Consider the following 21,556-nt stretch of genomic DNA (forward strand, 5'->3'; position numbering starts at 1 on the left):
GCAAGCAAGAATTGGAAAAAAGTACATCTGTGGAATGTTGTTGGCTGAGGCTTACAAGAATACTGAAGGTCATATTTCCACTTTCAAGAGATAAGAAATGTTGAACCTACCACCCTAAGACTTGTGAAGTATTTTCGGTCATGGACACTGAAATTACCATATAGCCATGGTGACATATTAGGTAAAGCATATGCATGAACTGTATCTTAATGAAATGTATGAACTATCTCACCCACCGTGCCCAGAAAAAGAAAAAAAAAGTCGCACACGTACAATATGATGCATAGGAATATAAATTCAAACTCACATCAAATTTTACAAGATTTCAAAAGAAGAAAGAGCAAGAATAACCTAATCCGAAAGGTGACTCTCTATTAAGAAAAGAACCAATAATTACAGATTTATCCACTTGCTCACAATTATTATCTTACAGATCCATCTAATCACTATGAAGTTTTATCTGTCAGAGTGGCAACTTCATAAATGTGTCAGGGTCCAGAGCACCTACCTAATTTTTGGGGCAATGTTGTATACATGAAAATCGCATATGTAACTTGTGTTTCATAATGGGAATATATTTTGTGGTTCCAAGAGAGACAAAAACAAGTAGTAGATGATAGACTGCTGCTATATGAAGCAAGATCCTAAGTCCAGGGCTTCTCCCACTGATAACAAAAGTGGACTTGTGCCATATTCATTGACAAGTTCTTTGTTTCAAAGGTACAAGTGTTTGTAAAAGAAATCTTGTTGTAGTTCAAGCCAATCGTCTTTTCTATAGTAATAATCAATAAAACAAAACACCATGCAGACAAGTTAATTAGTTTAATTATCACTAAGCTGAACTAATTGATAAAAAACAAACTTGTATTGATTGAATCATGGAAATTTACATTCTCAAAAGATTTCATCATGATAGAAAAAATTATACCTTGTGAGAAATGTCCATCAAATTTTATATTTATTCTACGATTAACTAATTCATTCAGATAGTGGCTTATATAGGTACATTTTTCATGTCCCCAATTACCTTGAGAAACTTCTGCAGGAGAGTTGCCAACCAAGCCACCAGCTTCTGCAAATCGAGTTAATGTTGGTTTATATACCTGCATCCCAGGAAAGGTGCAAAAATAATTTAATCAAGATGGTATTTGAAATGATCATCTCAATTCGCAGCAAAATATTTATTTCTAACCAAAAGGCACAATAAGAAAAACATTGTCTGGCCACATGAATATGCACGCAAAACTACAATAAATACATAAATATATTCTCCACAAATCCTTAAATATGGTCATGCATGCACAATTATCTGTGGACGCGCACACACATCACAGTTACAATACAACATGAGGGAAGAATCAGCTCTAGCCCTTAAATGGTGACGTTGCACTTGGGGCAATAAAGTTACCATAAAACACGTAAAAGAGTAGAATTTTAGAAAGCCAGTGATATGATGTACTTAATATCAAATAAACTGACAAATAATGATATGACTCTCGATGATTTTATAAAGAGGAATTCCAGAAACCATGTATACGCAAATGTCTTTTACCTTGATAAATCTGGACCTGTGTAACATGCCCCCATCACACGGATCAAGTAAATCATTGGCATAATGACTTTTGATAATTAAAAGGAATAACTACCACAACACTTCATGCCTCTAAGAAATATACACATATATTGACTATGAACCTCTTAAGTCGTCTAATTTCATCAGTTTTAGAAGTAATCACCTCTTCCCACTGTAAAGGTAGAACGTAAAAGGGTTTTGAAATGTAAACTGCATAAATTGACAATTCAGTATTCCTTACCCCAAAAAGAATGAACTGAAACAAAGTCATTTGGTTTTGATTCAAAGAACTTATAAAATAATATGGACATGAGGATTCTGATAAACTGCAAGACTCTTTAACTAATTCCAGAGTAACCTGCATGACTGCTATTGAAAAACTTTACAGCGACATTTCACTTCTTATTCTCAAGTTTTGCAATAATTAGATTATGGCATCTGAAAATTCATTAGTCACGTATGTATTCAGAGTTTGAAGCAGGAAAGATCCCAAATGGAGAAAGTTTAGCAAAAGAAAGGACAGGAAACAGTTACTAATCATTCCGATGTCCTGATTCATGCAAGTAATTCAATCCTTCAAGTAGAAACCAATAAGAACTGAATATAGGGAATTACATCAAAACCAATGACGCAAAAGTTTGATCTCAGCAGATGAGTTGCCATGCCAAATCCCATTGCTCCAAGACCAATGAATCCAATTCTGTTCACAGCACTAGATTTGGCAGTATTTTGGTTTGCCAGTTGCTCAGGACTGTAAATTTCTGCATTTGCTGCATCTGCAATTTTCACTCCAAGGACTTCTTCCCAAGCCTGTACAAGAATTATACATTTCACAAATGATGAAAAAAATGATATTGACAAATGAAATAGCATAACTCAAAACAATATGTTTGAAACATCTCTAGAAAGCAAGCCACAAACACTTTCTGCAGAAGATTTTGTAAATAAAGTTCCGCAGAGATAACCTTGACAAGTGTGGCATTGTCATCATCTTCGCAAACATGTGAACATCCTGAAAAAGGAAATGTGTCAAGCAGATAAGAAGGAGCGGGTGGCTTCCAAATATCAGATTATGTAATCCAAAATATAGTGTTTAGACAGTACCAAGATTAAGTTGTTGATGAGCAACTGCCAAAAGAGGAAGAGGAAAAGTAAGCGATTTGGCCACATCCAAAATAACCCCCTTGAACATGGAAACTCTGTTAGTCTCATGTACTGCACTGATGACATATTAGACAGCACCAACATGACAGAAAATTCAAAAGTTTTTTTTTATCCAAAATCATACTGGTACATTTATTTGGTACATGATTTTCAGTAATATTCGAACATTTTACTTGTCCTACTTGATACACCTTTCCGACAATATCAGCACATCAACTTAACAGCTGCCACAAAATATTGCATGTTAAATGACATTAGCTATATTTCACAGATGTAATCATGTAAGTCCATTTTTTAAAAACTTTATATTTCTCTTTTGAAATTAATAAACAATCCAGAACTAAGATATTTAACTATTCTTAAATATGCTATATTGCTATATATTTCACCAGTTCAATGAACAATGTCTGGATATATATACTAGTGATTACCTTCTTATGATTATTAATCTTTCCGGATATAAATGATGCATATGAAGAAATATAATTTGGTTTTAAAGAATATGACTGAGATTAAATTTGTAAATACTAATACATATAAAAGTCAACTAAAGTTCACAAAGTCATATTCTAATTAATTCAATTATAATTTTTTTTATGAATAAGACATTTTGTTGAGACAAGTAGCAAGGCAAAGCCAAGTACACAGAAGTATACAAAAACTGAACCTAGATACAAGTCAGGAACTAGAAAAAGAAACAAGGAAATCATGGAATTAATTCAATTATAAATTTTCCTAACTAAAATACATATGAGCCGACAAGTATCTATTTTAGAACTTCAGGCATAGTAGCTAGAAACTAAGGTTCCACTTAACAAAGAAGGCCGCTCAGCATGAAAAGAGACAAAATAAAACACAAAATATTTGTTTATACCAACTGGGGTTTCAGGATGAAACAATTTCCCCGGGTGACAGATACAAGGTTTTTAAACATTTTATGAACTTTTCATGAACTTACATGTAGTGCCACCCACAGACTTCCAACAGGCCCATAATGCTCATTCAGTATTAACTGGGAATATTGATTTTAATCATGCTAGTACACTATTTTATGAACACAAGACACTAATATGCCTCCTCCACGAGCCAAAAATTGAACTCTTTTGGCCATCAGTCTTCAGTTGCTTATTGAGACAAATCTCATGCCAAAAAATTACCACCTCATAGAGAATAAATTCCAGAGACTCATATCATACATTTCAGGCTACATCATTTGTCCATTGCAAACCAAGTTACATTTAAAATAAAATTGTTTAATAAAAAAAAAAAAAGTAGCATTTTGGACCATTAGATTTCTAATCCAACCACATTCTTGATTTCGCGCACAGCAAGTTCTTTGTTCGGCTACAGTGTCTCAATTATTGGCATATACATTTCTCCATGTGGCAATTCATGGTAATTTCATATTTCTCACTTTTTATATTTACAATTTCAGTTCATGTTTTGTTGTTTTTTCAGCATAATTGTGTAATTAATAGATAGCTTCCACAGGAAGTATGCATACAACAGATTCATGGAACCGTAATAGTCTGAATTGAGCACTGTAAGATTCACTTTATAAATTAGTAAGGTTCCAGACTTTGTGATCTATGAGAAAATAAACTAACTAGAGGTGCAACTTAATTCAGGTTGATATGCCTCTAGGAAATATAAGAACCAAAGCAACCTGATGCGACATACAACAAGAAAAGACAAACAATAATATATCTTACCAACTTTTGAAGAAGAGTATTCAGAAAATGACGTTTGGTATGACCACGTAACAATGGGGGAACATGATTTTTGAACACCCTGCAAACATAGAAATAAAACCCCCAACCCAAACCCAGGAAAAAGATTTAAAAGTGTGTTGATGGAAATTTCATTCTCGTGGTAGCATAGTACATGGAAGTAAATGCATTAGTTCAAAGTGCTAACTACTTGCTTTGAATCCTCAGAATAATGACAATAGCAATAACTAGTACAAAAATGTAACCTATAATGGAAAATCTTTAACAGTCCGAGTTACCAATGGGTTCCTGGTAAACAAACCCATCAATTATCAGTTAACGAGGTCAGATTTACCGTACAGAACTAGTTTATAGTATAAGGATAGTCTGTGGTGTGGTGGTAGGGCTCTCAAAGAAGCTTGCTTGGAAGTGTACAGTGTGGCTCATGCTAACGATGCTTCAATGGACCTTTTGGAGACATCTAATGAATTTCACTCAGTGGAATGTTAGCTTTTTTAGAATGGCTCATGACTGGGAGGTTGAGGCCTTTATTGTAATTTTAATCTGTTGCACCCTACTAGTTTGAGAACAGGAAGTGAAGACAAGCTGCTTTGGACCCCTTCCAAGAAAGAGATGTTCAATGTCAGCTCTTTCTATAATGTTTCTTTCCTCGTGATAACAACCGTTCCTTGGAAGAGTATGGCAGATTGATGTACCTCTAAGAGCTGCTTCTTTGTTTGGGTAGACTCTCAAGGGAAGATTATCATCACAAATAATCTAAGAAAAAGACACATTAATGCGATTAGATGGTGCTGCATGTGCAAGAGGATTGGGACATCTATGAATCACCTTTTATTACATTGTCATGCGGCCAGTGCTTAGTGGTGATTTTTTCAGCAGGGGTGATTTGGTTTGGGTCATGCCTAGAGGCATAGTGGACCTTTCCAAATCTTAAGATGATTTAGTGGTAGCCCACAAATTTCAGTAGTGTGGAAAATGGTTCCTGCATGCCTCATATGATGCATTTGGAGGAAAACGAATGATAGAAATTCTGAATTCCGCAAACAAACGATCGAGGAGCTCTCATCTTTCTTTTTCAACACTCCCCTCATTTGGACAGTTTCTATAGATTTTAATGCGGTTTCCATGATTTTCTTGCATCTTGTTCACTTGCAATTGTGCTTAGATGGTGCTTTGAATGCTTTTTACTGAAATTCTTATTACTTATCAAAAAATGATTCGAGGATAAGAGTCGAACAGTAACTGCTCATGAGGCTCAAACTTTGCAACCTTTCAAAAGAGCCTTTCTGGATCCTCTCCATTTTTGGCTGAGGATGATTCGGTAGCAGATCATTTACAGCTTTCAAGCAGATTTGTTCAATGGAAAGTGGGCTTTAGAGCAGCACAGGATTAGGAGATGGATCTCTTTAATGCATTCAATTTGCTGCTGCTTTCAGCTTGGTTGAATGCAATGGGCCATGTCTAAGGCCTTGTTTGTGTAACAAGGCATTCTCAATATTTCCTTCCCAAACATCACTCAAATACAAAACACTTTTCAATTTCAAATTTTCGATTTTTTCATCTAATCATTACAACTTTCCCAAATTTCCATAACAAAACACATAAAAGCAAAACAACTTTTTCAAATTTCAAAACAAAAATAATATTCAAACAACTTTTTAACTACAATATTTTTATTGAACTTTTTCTCTCTCCTTTCCCAAAATCCAATAAAACATCTTTATTCAAACCATTCACTACTATTCACATATATTCTGAGATATTCTTTAAATTTTCAAACGAGCCCTAAGAGAGGAGTGTTTGAAGTCAAGTTGTTCTACAATGCATTAATCCCTCACAATGTACTAGCTTTCATCCATCTGAAAGAGTAAGGTCCCTCCAAGAGCAACTTTGTTTGATTGGACGGCTATACTAGGGGAAAACCTTATATTTGGAAATCCACAGAGGACAATGTCCCGGTTATGGAGTAGTATTGCATGTGTAGGAAGGAAAGGGGAAACCGTCGATCATCTCTTAATCCATTGTGACGGTAGCACTTTGTGGGAAGCAGTTTTTCGTCTCTTCGGGTTAGATTGAGTGATGATGGGTAGCATATTTATTAGGCTGCTAGAAAGGAAGATTTGAGAACAATAACAGATTCACAGTAGGCTTTTGTGGAGAATGATTACAATCTGTTTAAGAAATGAACAGAGCTTCAAAGGTGGTAAAAGGACAACAGAGAAAACCAAAATTTTCTTTTTTTAATACAATATTTTTGGATGGCCACTCACTTATGTTTATCTAGTTTTAGCTTCCATAATTTTCTGGACCTATCTTCTATCTCTACTTAAGTTTATTTGATGTCTACTCCCTATGTACTTTGATAATGCCTTTTTCATCATTAAAATTCATCTTACTGGTCTAAAAAAAGACATGCTATTAGGAATTAAAGAGAGGCATCAGAAGCATTGTCATAACACTTAACGTATATATCCTATTTTGCAAGTTACGTTTCCTATGTATTCTTATGATGTGGAAGAACAGTACAAAAATGAGATCTTTGTATGTTTATGTTTTCTCTTCATTTTGTTATTAGTTTTGTAACTGAATTCGAGGGTTAGTCTCAACATATCTTTTGATCATTAGCAAAAGATTGATTTTACTGCATAGCTTAAGCACTCGACCAAATTACTTCACCATTTCATTTTTAATTATGCTTTCATTTAAAAACTTTGCTCTGCAAATCTTAGACCACACAGACAATGAAACATTGTATTGTTAACAATTCTCAACTGTCATAGACATGTTTCCAGCTCCTCCATGATATAGCTGCAGAATTAAAAACCCAAGAATTTACAGCATCTCATTCTTAGGCTTGCCTCTAATCTGGAATCTTAAATTTCAGAACATAAAAACATTTATCAAAGAAAATATTAAATTGAGAATAGAAGCACTCACCATGAATTCCCTGCTGCATTAGAAATGATATCATAGACAATCCAGGGATGGATATCAGCTTTGACACCAAGAGAGATAGCCTCCAGAGAAGCAACAAGATGAATACCCTCAAGCAGATCATTGACCATGTTAATTTTACTGCAATGGAAAAAGCAAACCCTAATATGACAAGGTAACATTTAGGGAATGCTATTCATCAACTAAATAGTACATTAGTATGAATTTCATTTATACACGAAAACAATTACATCAGTTACCCAATGACCAGGAAAAGAAAAGCATGAAATCAAGCCAATAAAATTTACAGCAGTCTTCGATATGTAAATAAGGTTTCAAGCCAAGAAGAAAGCACACCTTCCAGCACCAACTTCACTCTCAAAAATGTAAAGCTTGTCACACATTGCTGCACACAAATCACAATAACAGTTGATATATTGATATCTTAAATGAAAAATAATGGTTCATTAAATGATGTCCTAATACAACCATGTTAGAGTACCAAGAACATATTTTACCAGAGAGAAAAGGCTGAGCCCTTGCAATAGCGTCTGACCTTCCTGATGAAGTAATCTAAACAGTTCAAAAATATCAGCACTCTTCCTGTAATACACTAGAATGAATGGACCTCTACATCCACAATGAAACAATCAAGGAAAAAAGAAGATATAATTTTACCATGACTTTTCCATCTAACAACTCAGACTTTCCTCTGGAGACATACGCATCCACAAGATAGGCTGTCGCACAATCATCTGCAAGAAAGATATATGGGTAGATGTTGGCAAAGAATTCACTGCTAATGCGTATGTTCCAGAAAGAAGGCAACAATCAAGATCATAAGTATGAGGTGGTGTGTTGCTGAAACCATCAGTTCATTAGCCAACTTGGTGAAATGGTGGGGCATGTGTGATGGACCCCTAACTTTTTTATTCATGTAACATCATGTAGCAGTGGATATCTTACTACTAAACATAGACCACTGGTCCATGATGCTCTATTTGGTTGCTGAAATAAACTTTTCTTTTTCTGTAAGTAAGTTGAGCTTTATTGATAATAAAAAAGGATGTAATCCAGGTACACAAGCAGCATACTTTTAGAAACAACATTAAAGAAACAAAAGTTAAGATTTTAAAAGGACTGCTCAATGGCGACACGTTTCCTAGAAAACCAAAGTTATACAAAGGTAACAATTTTAAAAGACAAATTGCCTGTAAGATGCTTTTCCAGGTTCCGAATATCTGATGGTAATAATGTAGAGCAGAGTATAACGACAACATCCCTGTGCAACCCTGCATATGCATATATAGTTACATGTGCTGTATATATCAAGCAAGGGACTGGTAATTATATTAGATGTTACGGGAAGCTTCATCAAGACCTTTTAGAGCACCCTCGTTACCAAATATTACATCATTCAAATTATCTGCATGAGATATCAACACAATCAAAGCAGCAACACCTGCATGCAAAAATTGAGCAGAGAAAAAAGAATCATATAGGCAATCCAATGGCACAAAACATACAATGTTCATAATTTACATAGGCCAAGAATAGAAAAAACCATCAGGACAAGCACAATTATGATGATGATGCTGAGTACATGTGGTCCAGTACATGTTTTAAATTAACCTTGGGTTTATCTGTTTTTTTCTTAGAGGTACAGATACCACATTTTATTAAAGGCACTGAAGGTGCAACCCAAGTACAGTTATGGTATATGTGGGAGATGGTTAATTTAAGTGGGGAGTTGGAGCTTCAGCTTAGAAAATCTATGAAAAATACAAAGCAACAATTGTTGTGGATAGAGTCCCCTCATACAACAGTTTAGGCATAAAGTCATTAATTCTGACAGTGCTCAATCACAATCTTTGAAGTTGTGAGAGTTGCACTCCACTTATCATGTGGAAATGATAAAAGAAATCTTAAAGTTCTATATATGAATTTCACTTATCATGCAGAATTGACTAGTTTAGATTTTAGTCTTGTATTTTTTATCTGTAGAATCAGAATTGATTATAATTTCATGAAACTTTCAATAGTATAAGCATACAGGACTTAAATCTAAGATTCTAAACTAGTCAATTCCGCATGATATGTGAAATTCATATGTAGAACTTCATGAAATTTAGACGTGACTTAGAAAAACTAGTGGATGGCGTCCACTAACTAAGGATTTCCACACTCTGGTTTCTTTTACTCATAAAACCAAGAAATGAATTTTTGCAATCCCTCATCATATCCATCACCAATATTTAGGGTGGGAAATGGAAAAATGGGCAGTTTGGCCTTTGCCCTACATCTATTGGCAAAACCTTGTATAAACAAACCAAATTACGTTCAAAATAATGCACAGCCTAACATCAATAGACCATTCAATCCATACAAATGGAAGCCAAGTTTTTTTTTTTTGGTTTTTTTTTTTTTTTGGGGGGGGGGGGGGGGGGGGGGGGGGGGGGGGGCTGGGCGCATGATGATTAAGGTCAAACCTTTAATTTCCTAAGCAGGTAAAAGGTGCACTTGAAACACCCATGTCCACGTTTTGAAAATTGATAAACAACAATTAACTACAGATAATGTTTGCGCAGTTCAGTTGGTTATTACAACTTCCCAAAGAAAAAAGTACAGGCCTAGCTTAAATCACAAAACTATATAGAATTGTATAACAAATAACTAAGATTGTGTTACCTCTCCCTGCCTCCACTGCACTAGCACACCTACTTCCCCCAAGCTTCAAAAAGTCACTTATCAAAGGCTCATATGTCTGCAAATAGAGCAAATGCATTGCAAGTTAATTACCCCAAATGAAATTATCTTTTCACAGGGTGGCATATCAAACTGATTATCAAGCACAAATATGCATACTGCATAATAAAAACATACAATAATACATTTTTTTATCCCCCCCCCCCCCCCCCCCCCCCGGCACCCCCCCGGGTGTTTACATGACTCAGAAATTTCAAGTTTTCACCAAAAGAAAAACTGCACATTTAACAGGTCATTTATCAAAAGGGCATTACCCTGTGTTGGTCCCATGAACGCAAGGTCCTAGGAGGGGGCACATCTGAATGAAGTCCTAACCTCAACATCTTAGAATGAAGTGGCTACCTTCCAGAATTAAACCCACACTCGTAACCAAGCATTTGTACACTTTTCTCTTATATTCGTTGTTTGCAAGATCTAAACACAGCTTTAGTGTATAAATCAATCACTTAAGCATGCTATGACAATTCAATCAAGGATATCAGATTTTACTTCTCAAACCAGAAAAAATAAAATAAAATAATACTTTCACTTGCCTTAGTATAAGATTCTTAAAAGTTTATACTACATTGATTATATTCTTACTTATCAAAAAAATAGTTTATACATCGATAGAATTAGAATCTCTTTGGATAGGACCTACCACATTCTTGGTTGTTCATTTTAGAGGGACATGAAGCAAGAGGGCATGCAGAAACCCCAAAGAGAAGAACTTTAAGTCTGAAATGCTGATGCATCATAATGTTTTTCCCATGGATGGGGCTTTGAGCCCTCCCGTGGGCCAGCCCATCCAAATCTTAAGCCCGAACCCACGGGCTCATTCAACGTGCCCATCCATTGGCGCACAGCTTATCAACCAGTTAGCCAATAACTCGGTTAACTGCGACCCGCCAGTACAGACTTCGCCGGCGACTCCCCCAACCACCTTTCCAGTGCAGAAACAGCCGACGAACACGGTGGTCACCTCCGTTTTGCCGGCGTCTTCCCCAAAGGCGCCTTCTAAGCCTTTTTCCCCCATAGAGGGAAGATGCCATCTAAGCCTTTTTCCCCCGTAGAGGCCACGCGTTCGGTCTCCATCAGTGGTTCTCAGGCCACCGCTTCTTCCCCACAGTCACAGAAAGGGCCGACGGTCTCTGGTGACCACTCGGCTCCTACTTTGGCTTCCACCCTCGCCGTTAGCAGATCTAATGGGATGAAATGTTCTCTTCCGCTAGGGCTAAACGTGGGTGATGCCTCCGATACTCCTCAACACTCTTTGGGTTTCTCTAAGTCACTCTCAAGGATCCTGGAAACTGAGTTGGAAGTGGCTAACAACTCCTCGGTGGATGGAAGTACATTGGATGAAGGGCCACTGTACAGTTCTGATCTCCAGTTGGTATGCAAGGAATTTGGGGCAGACGCACTAGCAACCGATCTGTATGTACCCGGGGATACGCCAAGTCCTTTATGCTCATTGCACTGTACGATTCTGATCTCCAGTTGGTATGCAAGGAATTTGGGGCAGACACACTAGCAACCGATCTGTATGTACCCAGGGATACGCCAAGTCCTTTATGCTCATTGCCACCAACAGAACCTTCGGCTGATCCACAAGTAGATTGGATTTTTCAGAAGGTTAAGGATATGAGCCAATGTTTAGGGATGTCTTGCGAGGGCTATAAGGATCATTTACAAGCTCTTCTCATCGCAATAAAATCAGGCCAACCTTTACTTGCTAGATCAACAATGAAGAAGGATAGGGAACTCAAGAGACTTGCCTACTCCATTAACTATGATGCACGGAAGGGTAGTGCGTGCAAGGGACAGCATAAGGATAGGGTGAATTTTGGCGATCCATGAAGCCCAAGATTCTTTCTTGGAATGTTCGTGGCTTGAATGACCCAAACAAGCACCTTAAAGTGAAGAACTTATTACAGGATTGGAAAGCAGATATCATCTACTTACAGGAGACAAAATTAAAATTTATCGACAAGCACATAATAAGAAGCCTGTTGAATTACCCTTATGCAGGATGGACCACTCTTGTTTCTAAGGGTGCTTCAGGGGGGTATCATATTAATGTGGGATAAACGAGTAGTCAATTTCATGGAGGACTATGTCGGGGAATTTTCGTTAGCATGCTCTTTCTCGAATGTGGACAATGACTTTGTTTGGGGTTTTACAGGAGTTTATGGGCCAAATGATGATAGTAGCAGAAAACTTCTCTGGGATGAGTTAGCTGGCCTATGTAGTTGGTGGGATATTCCGTGGTGTATCGGGGGCAATTTCAACATCACTCGGCTTCCGAGCGAGCAGTCGGGGGTTTCTAATATGTGCTCAGCTATGGCTGACTTCTCAGCCCTTCTCTTTGACTTAAACTTGGTGGATCTCCCTTTGGCAGGGGGAGGCTTCACTTGGTCAAACGAAAGGGCCCGGTCGAGACTGGATAGGTTTGTTGTCTATTCTTCCTAGGAGACTCACTTTCCCAATTTGTGTCAGAAGTGGCTTCCTCGGCTTTGCTCGGATCATTTCCCCATATTACTAGATTGTGGAGGGCTTCAGGAGGGACGAAGATACTTCAAGTTCGAGAACATGTGGTTAAAAATTGACGGATTTGTTGATAAAATCTATTCGTGGTGGGCCTCTTATCTTTTCACAGGCTCTTCCAGTTTTGTCTTAGAAGGAAAGCTTAAAGCATTGAAGAACGATATTAGAAAATGGGATTTGGAAGTCTTTGGGCACATCAAAGACCAGCGGGACAAACTCTTTACGGAGTTACAGCAGCTAGATGAGAGAGAAGTAGATATGACATCATCTCTTGAGGATAGGACCAGATGACTTGTTGTACTTACTGAGCTGGAAAAAATACCCTCATGGAGGAAATCTCGTGGAGGCAAAAATCACTGGCCCTTTGGTTAAAGGAAGGGGATAGAAGCAACTTAATACCTTGTATCATTGGACAAAGGCTCGTTACGGTGTTCCACATTCTATTTCTAATTTCCAGGACTTTTTAGCTCTTTTGCCTGTTGTTTGATGAGTGAATCTATGTATGCTCCTGGGTACCAGGACAATATCCCTTTCTATCATTAATAAAAAAAATTCGTACTCTTCAAAAAAACGTATCCTCCTTTTGTTTTGGAAGATTTCTATTCAGAAGTTCAGCTTTCTCAATATCAATTATGAAGTTCATAGCTAGTGGCCTTTTGCCTAAATGGGACCGATCCGCACATCACAAAGGTTACATTCAAACCAGTTTGAGTCCCCAATCATGTTGCCTAATAAAAGTTAGGAGTTCTTTTATATAAGTACTAAAAGTTAGGAGTTCATAGCTAATAACCTTTTTTTTTAATTAATAAGAAACTTTATTCCCAAGAATAGGCAAAGACCAAGTACTGTTCATAGCTAATAACTAACTAAGGGATTGTTTGGACACTTGGAATATCTCATAATTCTATGAATAGTACTGAAATGGTTGGTGATAAGATTTTTATTGGGTTTTGAAAAATGAGAGAGAAAAAGTTGAATAAAAATATTATAAAATTAAAAAAAAAATGTTTGGATATAACTTTTTAATATTATTTTTGTTTTAAAATTTGAAAAAGTTGTATTGTTTTTTGTGTTTTTTTTCAAAATTTGAAAATTTTGTATTGGATTTTGTGTTTGGATAATGATTAGGTAATGATTAGATGAAAAAGCTGAAAATTTAAAATTCAAAAGTGTTTTATGTTTGAGTGATATTTGGAAAGAAAATTATGAGATGTTTTAAGAATATCTGAGTATATCTAAGTGTCCAAACATGGCCTAAGAGTTTTGATCATAATATCACATGCTTCAATGATACATTATTTCCATTTGGTTAAATTTCACTAAAATATTTAAAACTCAATATATATTAGATTAGGATCACTAGACAAAGGTAGACGTGTTAAATGAGGAGGTAACTAGCTTATGATCTCCAATTGGACTGAATAAATAAGAAGATGCAAGTGGCCAATGGCCACCCCAAGTTGTTCCAAACTATCTGTGCAGCTCACTCTCATTTAGTAGGGCTAGGTTGAGTTTAAGTTACCGAAACCAATTTCTTAATATATTTCACAACAGCTTCCTTTCAAGCATTTTCAAACATTTGTTAATATTTTTCTTTTTTTTTTCTTTTTTTTATAAGTAATAAGAAATTTTATTAATAAGCATATTCCAAGTACACTGGAGGTATACATGTGAATACACCTATTTAGGATCTAGTAACTGATACAAGGAAATCTTGGAAACTGAGACCATTCAGCTCTAGAGCGATGGCCCGCACAAACAAAGTCTTCCAAAAATACCTCCTAAACTCTTCTATGGAACGTTCCTGATCCTCAAGTCTATCATTTCTTTCACTCCAAATACACCAAAGAATACAAAGAGGAGCCATCTTCCATACAGCCGCAATCTGTGGTGTCCCCGTAATTCCTCTCCAGCTTGCAATTAATTCTATCACTCTTCTCGGCATGACCCATGCTATATCCATTCTGCTGAAGAAAAAATTCCAGATTTTCAGAAGCAAATTCACAATGTAAAAGTAAGTGGTCTACCGTTTCACCATTCTTTCTGCACATGCAGCACCATTCGGTTATGATTATGCCTCTTCTTCTTAGATTGTCCATAGTAAGAATCTTCCCTAATGCTGCTGTCCATACAAAGAATGCAACATTTTTAGGTGCTTTGCTCCTCCAAATCTTCTTCCAAGGAAAATTGTTGTGTCTTTGCTGCATAGTAATTGTATCATAAAAGGAGCACACAGAAAACTTCCCTTTCCTTGAAAGTTTCCATACTATCTTGTCCTCACTTGTAGCATCAATAACCATGTTGTACAGCAAGCTGAGAAACTCCACCATCCCGATAACTTCCCAATCATGTGCATCCCAGGTAAGACTTATATTCCACTCCTATGCACCATTGCTTATTACCCTCAAATCAGCCACCATTGCTTCTTTGTCCCAAGCAATTATGAAAATATTAGGATAGACCTCCTTTAGAACCGTGTCTCCCACCCACACTTCATTCCAAAAACTGACCCTCCTGCCATTTCCCACACAAAGACGAGTGTTACTAGTAAAGGTACACCAACCTTTCCTTATGTATTTCCATAACCCCACCCCATAAGTCCCCCTACTTTCCTTAGAGCACCAAACCCCCCGTTCACTTCCATACTTCATATCAATCACTTCTTTCCATAAGGCTCCCCTTTCCTTGTTATACCGTCATAACCATTTTCCTAATAATGCCTCATTAAAGGCCCTCACATTCCAGACCACCAAGCCCCCATCTCTCAACGGAGTACACACCTTATTCCACCCTACTAGATGAAATTTGAGCTCCTCACCTAAGCCACTCCACAGAAAATCACGTTGAAATTTTTCCATTTTTGTTGCTATGCTGGCGGGGAGAGGAAATAGAGACAAGTAGTATGTAGGAAGGTTGGATAGTGTGCTCTTGATAAGAGTGGTCAGCCCCCCTTTAGTTAAATACAACATTTTCCACCCGGCCAATTTATTCTCTAATTTCTCCAACACCTCCTCCCAAATTACCTTGGCTTTGAATGTAGCCCCCAAGGGAAGGCCAAGATACTTCAATGGCAAAGAAGAGACTCCGCATCCCAAAATGTTGGCCAACCCTCTAATGTTCCTCGCCTCACCAACAGCAACCATCTCCGTCTTTGCAAGATTAATTTTTAACCCCGATACCGCTTCAAAACACAATAAAATGGCCTTTCAAAGCTTGTACATGTCCTGCATTTGCCTCACAAAACAGCAATGTGTCGTCCACGAACAATAGATGTGAAATGTTAATGTTTCCCATTACAAAACCAGCCAAGAATCCCCCCTCCACCGCAGCTGACAGCATTCGACTTAGGGCCTCCATTACGATGACAAATAAAAGGGGTGATAATGGATCACCTTGTCGGAGTCCCTGCGAGCTATTAAAGAAGCCCACTGAATCTCCATTTACTAACATTAAGAAACGAGCCGTTGACACACAATGTCTCATCCACTTTCTCCATCTTGTCCCAAAACCACATCTACTCAACATGTATAACAAGAAGTCCCAGTTGACATGATCATAGGCCTTTTCCATGTCTAATTTGCATAAAATACCTGGCTCTCCCGATTTGATCCTGTAGTCCAAACACTCATTTGCTATAAAAACCGAATCCAGTATCTAGCTAGTGATCCTATACTCATGGAAAGACTTTGACCTTCTCCTTTTCTATGACAAGTTATCACAAAGCCAAACTCAACCTCCACAGATAGGAGGAAAAAAACGTCATTACAAAACACTAGAACAACCAAAGATGAATTCAAAACTTTTTTAAGGAAAAAAAAATTGAAATTATTTTTAAAATTCTAACATGTTCCTGAAAAAAGCAAGAATTAGTTCATACTTTCATTGCCAGTTGCTACCAAGTTTTGCAACAGAAGACTTCTAAAAGATACAGAATATTGCATAATTTGAAGTTTTTATATTAAAAATATACCACAGCTTAATTAGTAAGGAAAAAAACACGAGAAAATAAAATAAAACCTAGAATTTATAGCTCCAAAAGTAAGAATGTAACCTCAAACAAGATAGATATATGCAAAGATCAAATCATTTCTGCCACAAGAGTTGCACTCGTTGCACACAAATTAACTTGCTACTAAACCTATCACAAGCAACTCTTGCATTATTAACTTGAGAGAGTTATGTATTGTTAATACCGTTATTGCATTACATGTACAGCAAAGATACAACAGCCAACAATCAATCAGTTCAGTAAGTTGGACGGTGGATAAATGCCATGTCCGGTCCATGTGACAACCTCTAAAGCATTCTACGATTTGAACAGATCGAAAAATCACCAACCGACTGAATTGTCATCAAATCTGGTCATTCTTAGAGAATATAATTATTCCTCCAAATACTAAATAAATCTAGACTTTTTTAACTCCAATTAATTTATTTAATGTCGATATCGTATTTTTAATTTCATTTGAATATCTTAGTATTTATGATTCAACTAAATTTTTTAATTTCTTTTGACTATACTCGCCAGTTGAATCCATACCAAAACTGAAGTAATATTTCTCTTATCAAGGACAGAGCAAGGATTGAAAGCTTTAAGGGGCCATTGTTAATAAAATATTTATAAATTGGAAGGAAAAAAAAAAACCTTTCTTTGTAATTTTTTGACAAACTGCCACAATATACCCTAAAGTACCACAGACTTCTTTTTTCCAGGAGAGGTTGCGTCCGGTATTTTTTATTTCTATTTTTTTTTAATACAGATGACCGCCACGTGGCTATGCCAGCTCAAGCAGTGATAATCAGCGGTAGATGTGAGGCGGGCGAATAGCATTTTCGTCCCATAAAACAAAGGAAAATGCTAAGCACACTGCCCCGCTGGGAGCCACTGTTGTAAAAAAAAAAAAATAATTAATTAATTAATTAATTTTTTTTTTTTTATTTCGTGGTTAAAAAAATATTTTTAAATAATATTGTAAATTTTTTTGTTGTAAATTTTTTTAAAATATATAAATTTAAAAAAATAAAAACTCATTTTTATACTAACCGTAGTGGCTGTAGTACCTCCCTAAAACAAATCTAAGCTGTAAGCCCAGTCCAGTCCCTTTATCTACCCAGTTTTTCTTCCCTTGTTTTGTTTCTCAAATCCCAGCGACTAGGCCCAGCACTCTCTTTTCCGTACTAGCAAGTAGCAAGCTTAACCCACCATACCAAATTCCTTTTTTCTCCCCTAGCAAAAAAGAAAGAAAGGAGGAGAAGGGGGGGGGGGGGGGGGGAAGAGAGCAGATCACAATATCTCACTATTCTAGCATTCTTAACCGGGATATATACTAGCTTATATCAACCATGGCCAACGAATCAAGGATCTCATATTTAACAAAGAGATTTAAAGAAGAAAAAAAGCCAATTATACAGCTTCTCAAAAAGGATCGTTTTCAAATTTCAACCGCTTTTCGCATGTGTCACGAGCATAACAAATTAATAATGCCATTGACTCCCGGCATTAGCAGCGGATAACGTGTGCATGCGTCTTCGCCTCTTCTAAATTACTAAAGGAAATTAGAGAAGATGAGTTTTCCAGATAGAAGAATCTGCAGAGGAGGAAATTTAGGAGAATTCCACCGATTTTTCCCAGTTCAATATCCATTTTACATATATATATAATCCAGAACGGATTGCGGGAAGGACAAAAAAAAACCATAGAATGAGATTACGTATTCCAATTTTCTTCTAAACTTTTTTTTTTTTTTTTTTTTTTTTTTTTTTTTGGTTTTTCCAGGCAATCAAACAGAAACGAGAATAAGTTTTCCGATGAAGATTCAAAATCAAAAAGATGGAGGAGAAGTAGAAACAAACCTCGAATGCTTGAACAGCGTAGCCAGAGCGGAGGAGCGAGGCAGCCAAGTCGAGGCTTAGTTCGTCCAAGCCAAGGAAGCCAACAACTCCTTTGGACGCCATTGCAAATAGACCACTTTCTGCTTTTGGCAGCAATTTGCTTCCGTCTTCTAATTTCTTTTCGATGGTACTAGTCTTATGATTCTCATTAGAATGAGACCAGCACTCGCATATACATATATATATATATATACACACTCTCACACGCAGTTGACAATAAATTAATAATCAAAACTTGAGATTTGAAGCACCGTATATAAAATTAAAAATACATATATTAAACTGGCTACAGCCATTCGACGTGACAAATAAATATATTTATAAAAAAATAATTTAAATATATTTTATAATAATAATAATTTTATAATCTCACGTATTATATTAATTTATGTCAATTTATATATTAATTTTTATAAAATTTTTTTGTAGTTAAAATATTTTTTTAGAATAATATTGATCTCTTATTTATATAAAGAAAAATGATATTTACAATCATGAGTACATAAGTGTCAAGTAATCACTTTAAAAAAAGTGAATAAATACATAATCTATACATGAAAAAAATTAAGTTTTTAATAATAGATCTTACTCTTTTTAAAGCAACTGCATAGGTTTGCATACTTTACGAATGTATGTAGCATTATTCTTAGGGCTTGTTTGGTTGTTCAACCTAATTTTAAATTGAATCTAACATCCAAACACTTAACTCTCAAATTAATAAATTTATTTCAACTTAAAACTTTTTTACACGTGAGATTTACAATATTTTTTAACTTTCTATAACTATTTCTAATCTTAACATCTAAACTCATCTTAAATGAGCTCCATATAACTTATTCTACTGACTCAAGACATGATTATTCATAAAAAATTCAGTTTAATTCAACTCAACTTAACTTGCGAATGCAGTTATATATATATATAAAAGTAGTTAATGTTAGTCATGTGCACATCATTTTCAAACAATATTATATGGGTAAAACGTTATTAAAAGATGGACAACAACGATTAAAGAAAAAAAAAAAGACCATTAATTTTTTTATTTATTTTTATAAGCAAAGTTCAATAGAGTGTAGTGGCTAAGCATAGTTGGGGGAATATTTTTCCCTTTTTATTCCAAATTATTATAATAATTATCATACATATCTGCAAAAAATGAAAAATAAAAATAACTTGAACTATTAAATATTCATATAATATATATAAACAATCAAATCTCTTTTCTTTATTCATTCCTGCACTCAACCGCTCGCTTTGGCAGAGTTTGGCTGACTCAGATGCCACTCTTCCTCAAGGTAAATTTCCCGAAAGTTCATTTCTTTGTCCTGTCTACATAACAGTACAATCGAGACAAAACAATCAAAACAAACGAAAATATTAACTTAATTTCAATTATTCATATACTAAATATATAAAATTAAATAAATAAATAAATAAAAATTTATCATGTACAAATAAAATCGTATATTAATCTGTATAGTAATATTGATTCTTTAATATTCAAAATTTAAATTAACACGATTTTTAATAAAATTTACTTTTTAACTAATCATAATAGATTGATCTACATATCAATGTGTAGTTGTACTTATAATTAAATTTTTCTAAAAAAAAACCACTTCACCTTACTTAAGGGAATCATATATATATATATAACTTTATATATAATATGGTTTATTCTATACAAATTAATACATGAATAATGACTTATACTATAGGGTGCTGCTACTATATTGGCCAATTTTGACTGATGGACATGCTCACAATGTAAATTATACTTTTCTTTTCTTTTTTTTAAAATATTTTTTCAACGTTTTAAAAAAATATCAATACATTAATAATTACTTTCTTAATCATAAAATAAAAAAATAAAATAAAATATAAAAACAGTCAAATTGAGAGAGCAAATTCAGACCGCATAATATCATTTTCCTACACCATAACTATATATGTGATATGCTTATAACACATTCTTAAAAAAAAAAAACCAATCACATCATTAAGAAAATATTTTTTTTAATATAAGCTTCACATTTCATTACTTTTTTTAAAGAGAATGAGTAGGTTTGTACACTCTAAAATTATACAAATTATTTTTTTATAAAAATTATATATTTTAATAGTGAAAGTATTAAAATTATTATAGAATCTATGAAATCTTTCATGTCAATTGAAAGAAAATAATCTAATTTTTCAATGAAATATCAACAAAATAAGATTAAAGCTATGTTTAGATGTTAGGTTGAGTAGAATTGAGTTAAATAAAATATTGTTAAAATATTAATTTTAAATATTATGAGTATGTTAGGATTTGAAAAAGTTAAATTTTTTTATTATATTTTATATAAAATTTTAAAAAAATATATAAATATTTAAAAAATTGTAATAATAAAATAAAATGAGTTGATGAAGATTTAGTAATCATACTGAAGAGTTGGTACAATCTAATAAAATCTCTATTGAAAAAAAGGGGAGAAAGTAAACTAGAAAATAGTAAATTAATTCTTCAGAGATCTATCCTGATCCTTCTTTATTTATTTTTATTTAATTATTAATTAAATATTTTTTAATAATATTATAAATTATTTTTAAAATAAATATATAAAAACATAAAAAAATTAAATTAAAAAAAAAAATCAATTGATCTTGTCGGCCCTCGCCATCACGGCTCTTCTGTTTAAGATAATGCCCTGACGTGTCAATGACGAGACATCTTGATCACTATTTATCACTCCACCCTTTTCGTCAAATCATAAAGAAAATGGAAAAATGATAGGCTACCTAATACTAGCAAATTGTTTATAACTTTGGACTAAAATAATATAATTTTTGAAATTTTAATTTGACTTTTATTTTGATTTGATGGATTTAAATATTAAAAAAATATTAGATTATTAAGAGTAATAAGCAGGTGGTAATTCGGTTATAAGCGTGTTACTTCTTGTGAAAAAATCTAACTAGACTCTTAACATGA

General features: G+C 34.8%; 1 protein-coding gene across 1 annotated transcript in view; it reads right to left on the reverse strand.

Moving 5' to 3' along the window:
• The window catches only part of LOC122297829, a 44,058-nt gene extending 25,305 nt beyond the window's left edge, over window positions 1–18,753 (reverse strand). Inside the window, exons 1-13 of the mRNA XM_043108032.1 lie at window positions 18,544–18,753; window positions 10,090–10,165; window positions 8,783–8,863; window positions 8,613–8,693; window positions 8,080–8,156; window positions 7,920–7,974; window positions 7,759–7,807; window positions 7,405–7,542; window positions 4,450–4,528; window positions 2,678–2,756; window positions 2,539–2,585; window positions 2,189–2,383; window positions 1,028–1,103 (exon numbers count right to left, since the gene is read on the reverse strand). Coding sequence (XP_042963966.1) covers window positions 1,028–1,103; window positions 2,189–2,383; window positions 2,539–2,585; window positions 2,678–2,756; window positions 4,450–4,528; window positions 7,405–7,542; window positions 7,759–7,807; window positions 7,920–7,974; window positions 8,080–8,156; window positions 8,613–8,693; window positions 8,783–8,863; window positions 10,090–10,165; window positions 18,544–18,645 — 1,135 coding nt within the window. The 5' untranslated portion in view covers window positions 18,646–18,753. The remainder of the gene's footprint in view (window positions 1–1,027; window positions 1,104–2,188; window positions 2,384–2,538; window positions 2,586–2,677; window positions 2,757–4,449; window positions 4,529–7,404; window positions 7,543–7,758; window positions 7,808–7,919; window positions 7,975–8,079; window positions 8,157–8,612; window positions 8,694–8,782; window positions 8,864–10,089; window positions 10,166–18,543) is intronic.
• Window positions 18,754–21,556: the final 2,803 nt, after the last annotated feature.

This window comes from Carya illinoinensis, chromosome 15, assembly GCF_018687715.1.
Source record: "Carya illinoinensis cultivar Pawnee chromosome 15, C.illinoinensisPawnee_v1, whole genome shotgun sequence".
Classification (NCBI taxonomy): domain Eukaryota; kingdom Viridiplantae; phylum Streptophyta; class Magnoliopsida; order Fagales; family Juglandaceae; genus Carya; species Carya illinoinensis.